A 14,286-nucleotide genomic window follows, 5' to 3' on the forward strand; every position below is an offset into this window, starting at 1 on the left:
TCACTATTTATACCCTTAAGAAGTTATCATAAGTGCTTCCTTGTGAACTTATGAATTATCTAGCAATATGTTGCCCTCTAGTGGTTGTGGAAATCAGTGCCATTGAGCTTTAATGGGTGGAACCGATATATTGGAGTGTTACTGTTTTACAAACACACACACACCCCATCCCACCCATCCCCCCATCTTGAGGTCACATCAGTAGATTTCCGTGGAGGTGAAGCTATGGCATGAATAAAGCTAGACCAAACCATGTTGTACTTTATTTTTCACCTAGTATTTGACTCTTGAAGTTTCAGTGACCAAATCTGTGAGAACAAATTAAATCCAAAGTAGATCTGTCTCAAAAATTCATTAAAATTTTTAACTTGATGCTGAGACAAAAATGTATTCCTTTCCACATTCCTTAAAGTATACCCTCAATTACAGAATCTCAAAGGTAAATTTCTAAGTATTTGAAGACTATAAAATCTAGCAATCATAAAAATAAATACTTGTAATTAAGAAACAAATATATAACCAAAAATTGTATAGTCATTCGCATTTCTAAAACTTAAGCTAATTCAGACTCTAAAACTTAATCAATTTAAAATGCAGAGCTTTATGTGTCAGACTAAAATATAATCAGAAACACAATCTATTAGAATTCGGAAAGTTGTATAAATTGGCTTGAGCTCTAAAATATAATCATGAATGGCTCTGACCCCAAGTGAAATAAAGACAAGTGCCCGGAGCCTACACTAAAGACTCCTTTAGAACCAGGCTACAGAGATTCCTTTAGAAGCCTTGCAATTCTAGAACAACTCTACTTCATGACAGCTCCAGGGGAATAGCTATGGATCAGAAGGAATAAATATATTTACCTTTTTTTTTATACGAGTTATGTAGAAATCTTGGGCCAGAGGGTTTCTTAGAGCAATAATTTAAGGGTACTATCTTACCTTCCTGTAGTACTTCAGTTGTCTCAAAGCATTTCCCATCTATTACCTTACTATATTCTCACAGTAGTACTACAAGACAGGCAGCACAATGATCGCTATCTTCCCCACTTTACAACTGAAGAGGTTTGGAGAGGTTAAATGATTTTCCCAGTGCTTAGGAATTAGTGAATCTGGGACAAGATCCAGGGCAGTATACCTGAATGGTCTTTCCGACATCCTCTAATTTAAGATTGGATAGAAAATACAAACTAAAAAGAAATAAAATGAGATCTGGATCCTTATCAAATGATCAAAAGTTCAAAAATCTAGATCTAACCAAAGGCCTTTATCTGATTACCCTTTGAAATGGTGATAGAGAAAACTGAATCACATCCTGACTCTCTATAACCTCAAGGGCACTGAATTATACTTTTATTCATATGGCTTAGTACCCCCAAATGTCAGTTATCAGGCTGTAATTTCTTCAGTTAGAAAAAAATAACCCTGGAGTTATGCTTTAGCCTTCTTGTGTTCTAACCACATGGAACTTGGAGTCTGTCCTGTTCCTCTGATCCTCAGTTTTAGAAAGTGTTCACTTAAGGCAGTGTCATGAGAAACTGCCCTGTCATACCTCTACACATAGAGAATGGTGACTATCTTAAACTGACTTGATTATTCAATAGTTGTTTTCTTTTTTCATTCCCATTGTAGATAGGATACTATGTAGATGCTGTCAGTTGGCAAGCATTTACCATTTTTCATGCAGCCCTGTCAAAAGTACTTTATTCAAAAAAATAAAAATAAAAAAGTACTTTATTCAAGAGCTCTCTACCCAAAGCTTCTCCTCTCATAAGAGTCAGGAGACTGTGTGTGAATCTGCCGTTAAAAAACAGTCAGTGTTGGATGATGTGGATGATGGGAGAGGCTCTGCATGTATGGGGGCAGGGAGTATATGGTAAATCTCTGTACCTTTCCTTCAATTTTGCCATGAACCTAAAACTGCTCTTTTAAAAGTCTTAAAAAATCTATATCTAAATATATACATACATATACATGTACATATATATATGTGTGTGTGTGTGTGTGTGTGTCAACTGCAGGATCAGAGGGAAGGAAATATGAATACAAGCTGCACTTTAGTAAGCCATGACTTAAAACCTTGTTAAATTAGTAAATGCTGCAAAAAGTAGTTTTGATCCCTATATGCTCATGGACTTATAATCTCTATATATACAAATGACCTTGCTATCCTCTGGTATTTAAAATCTACACATATTTTATTTAGGGTAGTTTGGCTATCTTTATAGTGGCATCAAGTCGTCATTTATGCTAACACATAAGTGTTATCAGTCCTAATGCAGTTTTCTATTTTAAGGGTATATCTCTGACATCAATAAACTCTATGAAAAAGACTCTAGGGGAAACTGAATAATTAATGTAAAATACGTCCTTTAAAATTAAATATTTAGTTATTCTTATTAGTATTTTTAAGGTTTTCACATGATCACTGCTTCAGGGAATAATGACATTCACATCATAAAACTGTGAAAAGTCACTTTTAAATTGAATGTTATTTTTAAAATATTAAGTTTGAATATAAATACTCACAGAATAACACTTTTACTTTTTTCTTCTCTCTCACAGAATACCCAGAGGATAAGCAGTTCTCAAGCCACTCAGCCCCTAGCTACCCCCGTGGTGTCTGTGACAACCCCTAGCCTGCCTCCACAGGGCCTGGTGTACTCAGCAATGCCGACCGCCTACAACACTGGTAAGCCTACTCCGTTGCCTTTTGTGGGTTTTATTTCTTTGTTTTGTGCTCAACATGTGCTTTTATGATTTTTAAATAGTATATTTATTGAAATAAGTTATTTCCAGTTTCTTAGATTCACATTTGGATATGTTAAAGAAACACATGCTAGTCTTGAAAAAAAATTAGAAAATACACATTGATCGTAGAAAGATTTCCCAGCATGAACTTTTACTTACCCCTGACGAAGAAACAACTAGCTGTTATCAAAATTATGGTATGCAGCAAGCGGAGCAAAAGGCTCGGCATTTTCTATATAGTTCTTGTTAAACAGCATCTCACTATTCCAGGCTTTTAAAGGTGTTTTGAGGTGTTTTTCTGTATGCTGTGTCAACCTAGCTTGGGAAAGACTGAGTCCCTTTGGACCTCAGGGCTCGGGGAGGTGGAGTTGGGTGGCTGTGCTAGCAGGTCATGTTTTCCTCCGTGTGACACCCCTTTTGGTTTCTGCTGTTTGTGCCTGAGGGGCAAGACCAGGAGCTTTCTTGTTTCTCCTCAGAGTCTGTCACTCGTCACCTCTGAGGGGAGCTTTTCACTCATTCATGCTTATTTAGACATTTCACTCCCAAATACCCTATTTGGAGGGTATATCAGGTAAATTTAAGAATGCTGCAGTGACTGAAGGGGTGCTTTCAGCCACGCAGGCTGTGTGGAGAACCCGACGTGCACAGGTTTCTCTAGATGTGCCATCATAGGGAGCGGCAGAGGACACATGGGGCTTCACTTTCTCGCCAGCTGAGCCAAACACCTGATGCTTCAAAAGAAGGAAAGAGGGAAATAGTTAAAAATACCTTGCCAGTTTTTCAGAGACTACAGTGCAGAGAATTTATTCTTTTGTGATTCTAATAAGGAGACTAATAAAAATCATCTAATTTTAGACTTCAGGATAAATGCTGTAGCACGGTGCTTTCACCCTGCTCTCTGGAGCTCCCAGAGGGGTGCAGAGCCATCAATACATTTGATTGCTGCTTTAATTCCAAGTAGTTCTTTTAAAACAGAAATAACTTTAAAAGGTTTTGTTGAAAAAGAAAGCCTCTTAGAAAATGTCTACTACCTTTTCCAACAATCAATATGAAAAAAAAGTCCAAATCCATCAGCTAAATCTAGAGTAAAGCCAGGGATTATGCATTCATATAAATTCTGTTTCATTGTCCTGATCACCAGCTATATGAGCAACACTATTCTAGGGACATACATTTTCTCCCAAGTTTATTCTGGAAAAGGAGACAGGACATACCTAAGTTGGTAACTATGGCGGGGAAGTCCTGAGTTGTTGAGGTTACCAGTTCATGCTCTGATCTCGAGAAGGTGAGGAAAGAAGGAAATCTGTGAGCTAGAATGTTCAGAGGAGTGTTGGCTGAGGAGATGGGGCTTGAGCAGGGTGTCAACATTAGATTACAGTTTACTGAGCATTTCATGACAGGTTTTTCCAATATTCAACTTAGATACCCCCCCTGTATTTGTTTTTAGAAATGCCATGGGATTTAAAGAATCTTTTTTTTTTAAGTCCAGAAGGAATTACCAAAACATAAAAATGGAGTCAGGTTCTGTCGAAACTGTCCATCACGTAGCATCAATCTCACTCCTCCTTTAACTACATAGTCTTTGCTCTCTCTCAGAGCACCTATTCTGTTTAATGTTACCACATTATCTTTAACGTATTTATCTATTTGCCTTTTTAAAACATGCGTCCATGTTTTGTCTTTTGTTAGTATATCAGCTACGTTGTATGTGTGGCATGTGTCAAACACATGCCAATCAGTACAGGGATGAATGAGCAACATTTCAAAGAGTACAATAGTTCTGTGTGAAGGAATCATATAGACGCTTCCTCATGCCCATCCATAACACTCCCAGCTTCTCCACTTATTCATGAATCCATTCAGCACATATTTATTGAACACATACTGTGTAACAAGCACCATGGCAGGCACTGGAAATACAAGAGTGTGTGGTTAACAGTGGAATGTAGGGTCTATCAGAGGAAAAGTCACAGGACAAACAGCTCTAGGAATAATTTATTACTGTCGTGTTAAGGGCTTCACTGAAGCTTCAACCTGAAGGAGCACGTGTGACTCAGCCAGGCAGAGTAGGGAGAGTGTTCCGGGAAGAGGGAGTACTGTGTACAAAGGCTAGGAGGCAGCAGGAATGTGGCTGGAGGGATGGGACGGCTGTAGAGTTGAAACTACAGAGGTAAGTAGGGATGCATAGGCCTTGTTGAGGACTTTGGACATGAGAAGCATTGAGAGCATTGGGAAGCCATAGAAAGGTTTTAAGCAGAGAGGTATCATGACCATATTTTTTTTTTGAGATCACCTGGCTACAGTGTGCATGGGGCAAAAGTAAATTCAAGGACACCACACAAGAGGCTACTGTGATCCAAGTAATGGATACTGATGGCGTGAACTAGGGTGGTGGCAGTAGAGATGGTGAAACTTGGGCAGGCTTGAGAGACAGTAGCTAGAGTCAACCAGACATGATGGTTGGTGGTGGAAGTAAGTACCAAGGATAACACCCACAGGTTTCTGGCACGAACAGTCATGTGAAAGTTGGTTCCATTTACTAAAGAGAAGCAGGTTTGGAGGAAATGATGAGTCCAGTTGGGGTCATGTCAGATTTGAGGTGTGTCTGGAGAGACATCCAAGTAGACATGTCAAGTAAGTAGTTGGAAGGACTTGGAGGCACTGTGGAAGGCACAGTGTGATGGACCCCCACCCCAGCTTCTGTGGGGAGGGACGAGGCAATCTTAGAGAACACTAAATGAGAAAATATCCTAAGCAGAGCTATGCTGTTTCAACTCAGTTTCTTTTTTTAAAATACTAATTCACCAGGAAGACCAATTTCTTTAAACACCTCTCTTGAGACATGAAAAAGAAGTTAGAAGAGTTTGTGCCTCCTCTCTTTAGAACTAACTGGAAAAGACAAGTGTTAATGATGAACTGAAATAACTCTACGTGTGAATGATAACTAACATCCCACGTCTTGGTCACAACGATTATGACTGAAGCATTCATGTACATTATGTCTTGTAACAGTTTTTTGATGAACTTTCATTTTGCATGCAGTCAGGGATCTTTGACAGTTCCTGTACTTCGAACAAACGCAGTCATTTAATTGTGTGATAATGTAAATACTGTCTATGTCACTAAGCTTGGCACCCCATGAGAAGGGGTCCTGAGTCTTTCCTGCTCCCCCTTTACTTCAAGAATATGAGATGTGCTGATTTAGATGGAGTCAGGGTGAGCTGGAGTGTTTCTCTTTGTTCAGGAGGGTAGCAGTGGGCATATTTATTTAAAATAACAATTGTATAGGAACATCCTTTAGTGATGGTATTTTTATTATTTCTATTTACAAGTCCGGAAGAAGTATCTCAACTTCTTGTAAAATAATAAACTATAAATTATTCAGTACAAAATTGAAACGTTTTTTATTGAAATAATCCCAGACAACTGAATACAGCTAGGTCCTATAAACCTCCCCAAAGAAAAAGTTTTTGTGGGTTTTAGACCCATAAGTGCGTTGTTTGATGTTATGAAGTACCTGGCTTCTCTCAACATAAAACTTTTGAAGCAACTAATTGAAAAACAGATTTTGCATGGTCCTTTTATTACACACACAAGCAACATTTCCTTCTTTTTTAGATTACTCACTGACTAGTGCAGACCTGTCGGCCCTGCAGGGCTTCAACTCCCCAGGAATGCTGTCTCTGGGACAGGTGTCAGCCTGGCAGCAGCACCATTTAGGACAAGCAGCCCTCAGCTCTCTCGTGTGAGTAACTAGAAATTTTCCCCAAATCTGTACCCCTATTTCCCAACCCCTGTCTCATTCCACTGCCTTTGAAGAAAGGCAGCCTGAAGGTATTCCAGCCTACCTACCACCCTTCTCTTTTTTGCCTTGGTTAACATCAACAGACAAAGAGAATAAGAAAATGGGCTGTGCCCTTTGCTTTCTCCCCGGATCGTAGGGGTGGAGTGGTAGGGCTTGGGTATCTTATGTATGAATCAAGCTACATGGGATTCATGTGGTTGATCCCAGCCCACTGCATACACTGTATACCTCACCAAGAAGGGTTCACAAAAGAGAATGTTCCTTATGGACAGTGTGTGGGGATATAAGTGAAAAGGGTTTACAGTGGTGCCCAGGTAGGACCAGGCATCACCAGCAGAAGGAATGGTGCTTCAGTAGAACCAGAATAGTCAGCCCACAGAGCAGCTAGAGGAGATGAGGGGACAGCATAGCAGGCCCACGAGGCCTCCACGAGGGTTGGCTGCCTTGCCCCTGCTCAGGACACTCAGGACACCCAGCCTCTTAGCCTCCTGCCCTGAAAATCCCCAGAGAGCTTCCCTGCATCCTGAAATAGCTCCACAATGCATACTGTTATCAGTCGTCTTGGGAATTATGTCATGGAGAAAGGCACAGAGTATCCGAGGGAAATTTCTTTGCCTACACAGGTGTTTGGCCCTCGGGCCTTTGCAGAGCATCCTAAATGAACACACTAAAAATAGCCATGCAAAGGCAAGTGGAAAAGGCTTGGTGCTCAGACTGGGGGGAAAGCCTGTATACACTCTACTGTGTCCTACTCTGAGCAAGTCACTTAGCCTTTCTGAGACACTTTCCTCATCTGGAAAATAGGGTGACATGACTGACTTCTGAGAGCTGCTGTGAGAATAGGTGACATGTTGTGCCTGTCACAGAAGCAGCAGAAAGGAAGAGAGGAAACAGAATTCAAGTTGCCATATTGTTCCTCTGCCATTTTGGTCCATGTACAGCATTAGTCACTGACACTGTTTTGGATCCTTCAGCTACAGAAGTACTAAGACTGTGGGTAACAGGACCAGTCACTAAAAATCTCAACTGTACTTGTTTTTTGTCTACCAGGGATATATAATTTTTTTCTGTGCCAAGCACTGCAGGAAACACCAAAACTGGTCTTGGGGAATTCTGACAGTATTTCAGACCCTGGACTTTTTTCAGTCGGGTGGTGTCTGTAATATTCCATTTATGCAGATGTACTCACAAACCATCTACCATTTTTTTTTTTTTTCCTTCAGTGCTGGAGGGCAGTTATCTCAGGGTTCGAATTTATCCATTAATACCAACCAAAACATCAACATTAAGTCAGAACCAATTTCACCTCCCCGGGATCGAATGACCCCATCAGGCTTCCAGCAGCAGCCGCAGCCACCGCCGCAGTCACAACCCCCTCAGCCGCAGCCGCAGCCACAGCCGCGGCAGGAAATGGGCCGCTCCCCTGTAGACAGTCTGAGCAGCTCAAGCAGCTCCTATGATGGCAGTGACCGGGAGGACCCGCGGAGCGACTTCCATTCTCCGATTGTGCTTGGCCGACCCCCAAACACTGAGGACAGAGAGAGCCCTTCCGTAAAGCGAATGAGGATGGACGCGTGGGTGACCTAAGGCTTCCAGGCTGGTGTTTGTACTTTCTGTTACTGCAGTGAACTGCTCTACATATCTAAGTTGGTAAATAAGGACATGAGTTAAATATATTTATATGTACATACATACATATATATTCCTTTACATATATATGTATGTGGGTGTGAGTGTGTTTATGTGTGGGTGTGTGTTGCATACACGGAATCAGGCACTTACCTGCAAACTCTTGTAGATCTGCAGGTGTGCGTCCCATGGCAAACAGAGCACCCTGTAGGCAGAGTCTAGTCTGGCACTTCCTTGGACTACTTGTTTCATAAGATAACCAGTTTTTGCAGAGAAACGTGTACCCATATATATAATTCTCCCACACTAGCTTGCAGAAACCTAGAGGGCCCCTACTTGTTTTATTTAACTGTGCGGTGACTGTAGTTACTTAAGAAAAATGCTTTGTAGAACAGAGCAGTAGAAAAGCAGGAACCAAGAAAGCAATACTGTACATAAAATGACATTTATATTAATTACCCACCTGGCATGGGTCTCTGTTGCAAAGAGGTGCATGGGAAAGGGCTGTTGATATTAAAAACAAAACAAAAAAGCCCCACACATAACTGTTTTGCACGTGCAAAAATGTATTGGGTCAAAGAAGTGATCTTTAGCTAATAAAAAAGAGAGAGAATAGAAAACACGCATGAAATATTCAGAAAATATTAGCCTAGAAATATAGAGCATTAACAGTAAATTAATATATTAAGTTATAATTGGAATATGTCAGAAGTTTCTTTTTACATTCATATCATAAAAATTAAAGAAACTGATTTTAGCTCATGTATATTTTATATGAAAGAAAACACCCTTATGAATTGATGACTATATATAAAATTATATTCACTACTTTTGAACACATTCTGCTATGAATTATTTATATAAGCCAAAGCTGTATGTTGTAACTTTTTTTTTAGAGAGTAGCTTTATCTTGTTTTAACTTTCTAGTTTTATTTTAAGAGGGGGAAAAAAAAACAAACAAAAATATCTTGCAAGCAGAACCTTGGAAAAAAAAAGCCATGAACACTTATTACTCTATATGTAAATTAAAAGTTGAGCCAAACTCTTTGTGTATATAGAATCTTAAATATATTATCACCTTTGATGTAAGTACCTATGTATTGTATGGTCACCAGATTAAAAAGTATATTTTTGTGGATTGCCGCCAATTTAGGGGGAAAAGGCGAGATCCTTATTAAGTAGAGTATTCACTGTTTAATATTTACTATTTTGTTAAATATACTGTACTTTGGATTTTAATTATTGGCCCAGTCTTTTCAGAGGATTGTATAAAGGGGTTTCTCCCCTCACTGGTGGTGAATGTGTGATGTTACATTGTAATCTTTGTGCTGTATGGGTTGAGCATCATTATATATTTTATATGTGTATATAAATAGCAAAGTGGCAAAAAAAATTGGTGTTAAGTTCATCCTGCATAAATGTAAAATGTGTTGTGACAGATTTTATAAGGCATTATTTAAAACTTGCCTTTTGTGAGGAAAAAAATATAGTAGAAAAGCTGACCTAATTTAATTAATATTAGAGAAAATGGCAAAATAGTTGATGAGCACAAAGGTTTTATAAGTGGTAAATGATTAGGAAAAAATATTCATGGGGAAAGGGGTCTTTTTTCCTTGACCCTCTAAAATAGCATGATGCAGCTGGTTACAGAATACTACCACGCCAGACACTCTGTGCATCGAATGACACTGCAGTGTGGGGAGCAGTCCTCTCATGGTGCCGATTCTTGGCACAATTCTTGCCATCCTGATGCCCTCAACTGAGATGCTGACCAAGGCCTTACTCTCACAGGAAGACAGCTAAGTGGTAACAGCAAGCTTGGCAGGTCCCTGGGCTTGTGCCATGAACAAAATTCAAAGTCCTGTATGTCTTTCATCATCGATTTTTAAATACTCCCTTTCCTGAGAAACTCAAAATAAGGGTTTAAAATTACTGCTATTTTCTATTTTAAACTTAATATTAAGCAGCTACCTACAATTTTTACTTACGTTTTGGTTTTTCCCCCTAAATTGCGTTCCTTGTGATGTTTTTTTCCTCCTGTGCTCTTTGTGACAAATCATCAGCCAGACTTCCTGGCTGACACATAGGTAGTAGGTACAGGATAAACTTGTGGCATTCCCAGCTGCAAAATGGAATTCTGCTTTTAATGACATTTTCGGTAGTAAATTTTGATAGAGGCCAAAAAAGGGAGGGCAATATGCTTTGTCCTCTCGTCAGTTTAGACATTTGGCTCTTATTCAGAAAGGACTGGTTTTTCTTTAAAATATACTTATTTTACTGAACTACTTACAGGCACATTTCTTCATGAGGTCACACCTAATTGAAAGAAGACAGTTTCCCAACACTGAATTTCCAGGATAATCCTTACCACTTTGTAAACCATTTATAGCTTTGGAAGTGTTCAGTGCTTCTTTGGTTGTTATTTATGCATGTTCATGAACTTCTGCTGTACATGGGATAGGAGTTAACACATTCACATTTACTGTCTATTTTCTTGTGTGCCTTATGAGATGGCTTTTCTGACTGTATCTCAATAGTCTTTCTTTCTATGCAGGTTTATAATCAGTACAACTACTGTTTTCTAAAATAATATTACGCAAGGCTCGGAGTTTGTATTTCAATTACACTGACCAAGTAACAATGTATTCTGTTTTCAGGAACTGAGTATTTGACTGTTAACCCTTTTCCCATATACCCAGTGTGACTTAGAGCATATGGACTTGACAGAGACGCCCTCACCCAGACCCCATGTACGAACACATAAACATACATGTCTCCTGTTGGAAACCAGCTCAGAGTGGGGAAGACACTAACTGTGTCACTTTAGAACCTACTTTTCTACCCTTTTAGACTCATGTGTTTTGTATGACACCATCATAAGAAATTTTATCCCTGCAGATGAAGTATTTTATTACTAAAAGACAAAAACAAAAAAAGCTTAAATTGCACTGGTTAAAGTACGGTTTCCAGCAGCTGTACTTCCTTCAGCAGTCTACCTGGTACTACATTGAGAGTGAAAGTCACCACTGTACATCTACAGATGGTCCCAATCAAAAATCAACCTTTTGAGCCCTAATTATGTCCATTGTGTTAGAGACTAAATCAGGGGTTTTTTCTAAAAGAACAATATATGTTTTACCATTTCCTTTTACTGTAAGGACAACTAATAAAGCATTAACATATTTTCTGTATTAACCATCATGCGCACAAGAAATACATAGTAAATAAGGAACCAGAAAACTCCTGGCATTGGATCATAAGAAGCTAGATGATTAGAATGTGAAAACGATTTTACAAATGTAAAACTTTTATTTCTCTGTAGAAACTTCACTTTGCTGTGCAAGAAGACACTGCTTTGCTATATTTAAAATGGCTTTTTTAAAAGAGATTTATGTATTTGGTAAATGTTTGTAGTCAACAGTTCACACAAGAAGCTGTACACGGTTTGATCATGTAAAACCGTTTGGCGGCACAAGCTGGACTTTGTTGCCATCCTTGAGATGAACCTTTTAAGAAAAATAAGTTAATCTCAATTTTTCCCTGAATGTGTTTTTTTTCTTCATTATACAATAAATATTATAGTGAACTTTTTATCAAATGGTTAAGAAAATGTTAGAGGTTGTTGTAAACTCTTTGTATCCTGCACTCACTACAGTAAAGATGGACTGGCTTTTCCTGTGTACTCCAGACTCTGTCATGTTTGCCACCAGTCGTCCTCTTTTTCCCTTCCCCTTCCTCTCTCCCTCCCCTCCCTTTCCCTCCTTCTTCCCCTCCCCTCCCCTTTTCTGCTTGCAGGTCCCTTTCACTTGCTTTGAGATGTGGTCAGGGAAACTGTTGGCGGCACCCCGCCAGCCTCCCCTGTATTGGCTCCCGAGGCCTCTCCTCCTGGGGCGGCCCTGGACGCTTTAGGAAGCAGCCAGGGATCCAGTCCCAGCATCAGCCAGCCTGGCCGTTCTGTGCATGCTGGTGTGGATACATTAAACCCATTCAGTCTCTGATCGCGGCTTCCTGCAGGATATGCTACCAAAGTGTGGGGGTGGGGCATTGCCGGCACTTACTATTGTCCAAGTCTATTTCTCCCTCAAGTTTAGGTGGTGAAATAATTTGTTTTACTCAACATGCATACATAATACTGAGCTGGGGTGGCAGAAGGCAGATTTACTAAAAAAATTTTTATTTTCAAAAGTGATAGATGTGAAAAATTAAACTTGCAGCAGAAAGAGTTCTTTTCCTCTGATTCGCTTTCTAAGCCATCTCCCAGCTAAACAGATTCTTGCTGGCAAAAGCTAAATTTCTGTGCTGGCTTTACTTGCTGGCTACTGTGAGACTCTTACTAGCAGGTTTTGAAAGCTGGTTGAGGCCTGTGGCTAAAAATAATCACACCGGCAGCTACTTAAAATCAATTCATTGCGATTTCCTAGTTGGCTCCCATGGGTGCTGCCTCCCTCTAGGCTCTGTTGTTTTTCAGTTGATTCTGTGAATGACACCAGCCAAGAAAATTTTTCAGTGATGTCTTCTGCCAGTGGGATGGCTCCTCCTGCCTGCTCCCATCTGCCTGTCCAGTCTCTCACAAGGGGGTCAAAGTACCACTTGGCTGTAGAACTGAGGAGGCAGCGGTCTTCCTTTCAGCTGACACAAGAGTTGGGAGGTTCCAAACAGGCACCAGGAACACTACGGGGAGAGGCTCGTGGGTGCTGAGTGGACACGTGCCACCAGGCAGAGCGTACTTAGCCCAGCGAGTGAGAGGTGGGCCCCAGCCCGTGACTGCACATAGCTGGGGTCAATTCCCACCTCCACTGCAGTGTCTGCTTCCTAGAGGACCCAAACTAACAGGGCGGCTTACCCCGCTTTGAGAACATGCCCTAGACTCCAGTCACTGTCTTACACAGTCTGCCTGCTCTGTGTATGTATACCAAAGCGGCTGAACGCAGCTGGGGAAGAAAAAAATCAGTTAGTTATACTAACTGGTTTCACCATATTATCCTCCACCACCCTTTTTTTAAACTTTATTTTGAACTAAGTTTTTAACTTACAGAAAAGTTGGAAAAATAGTAGGTGCCATATGTCCCTCACTTAGCTTTCCCTAATGTTAACATTTACATAACCATAGTACCACTATCAGAACCAAGAAATTAACATTGATACAGTGCTATTAACTAAATACCTTATTTGAATTTCACCACTTTATCCACTATCTCTGTTCTAGGATCCAGTCCAGGATCCCACATTGCATTTAGTTATGTCTCTGTAATAGTTCCTCAGTCTTTTCTTGTCTTCAAAAAGACAAGACACTTTTGAAGAATACTGATCAGTTACTCCAAATAGTATCCCTTGATGTGTGGATTTGTGTTTTCTCATGATTGGAATGAGTGTGCATTTTGGCAAGAATGCCACAGAAATAATGTATCCTTAAGGCATCATGCAGTTCATGTCATATTTTGTACAGGTGATGTTGACTTTGACCACTTGGTTAAGTGGTTTCTATTGGGTTTCTCCACTGTAAAGTTACTATCTTTCCCTTTGTAGTTGATAAGTATCTTGGGGAGATACTTTGAAACTATACATAGGTTTTTCAAACTTTCACCTACTAATTTTAGCATCTTGTTTAGAACAACTATTTCTGTAGTATTTGCCTGTTTTCTTCTACATTTATTAATTGGACTTCTGAAGGAAGAGCTGTCTCTTCTCCCCACTAATTTATTTGATCATATTAATTATGGAATCATGGATATTTATTTTATTCTATGGGTTATAATCTAGTACTATCATTATTTTATTCCTTAAATTATTCCAGTTTTGGCCATTAAAAGCTCCTTTAGGTAGACTCCTGTATTCTTTGGAAAAGCTCCTCCCCACTTTTTAAGCATTTCCTTACCTACCTTACTTTCTGGCAAGATGTTAAACACTCTCATATTCATTCCCTGTCCAGGTACTGGAACAGCCACCTCTCCAAGGATTCCTAGTTCCATTTATCGGAGAATGGCATTGAGAAGCCAAGATTTTGGCACTACATGTGCTCACTGCTACTAGAGTCACTGCTTTTTGGCCCTCTCTGCCAACAAAGCTAGGAAATAATGTAGGTATGCTCACTCACAGACACAC

General features: G+C 39.8%; 1 protein-coding gene across 13 annotated transcripts in view; it reads left to right on the forward strand.

Moving 5' to 3' along the window:
* The window catches only part of MEF2A (myocyte enhancer factor 2A), a 174,604-nt gene extending 162,738 nt beyond the window's left edge, over positions 1 to 11,866 (forward strand). For all 13 annotated transcript variants that reach the window (XM_027083218.1, XM_027083220.1, XM_027083213.1 and 10 more), the window contains 3 exons: positions 2,565 to 2,691; positions 6,369 to 6,495; positions 7,779 to 11,866. In XM_027083218.1, coding sequence (XP_026939019.1) covers positions 2,565 to 2,691; positions 6,369 to 6,495; positions 7,779 to 8,142 — 618 coding nt within the window. In that variant the 3' untranslated portion in view covers positions 8,143 to 11,866. The remainder of the gene's footprint in view (positions 1 to 2,564; positions 2,692 to 6,368; positions 6,496 to 7,778) is intronic.
* The last annotated feature ends 2,420 nt before the right edge of the window (positions 11,867 to 14,286 follow it).

The sequence above is a fragment of the Aethalodelphis obliquidens genome, unplaced genomic scaffold (assembly GCF_003676395.1).
Source record: "Aethalodelphis obliquidens isolate GAN/ISIS:26980383/991018 unplaced genomic scaffold, ASM367639v1 scaffold49, whole genome shotgun sequence".
In the NCBI taxonomy this organism is placed as follows: Eukaryota; Metazoa; Chordata; class Mammalia; order Artiodactyla; family Delphinidae; genus Aethalodelphis; species Aethalodelphis obliquidens.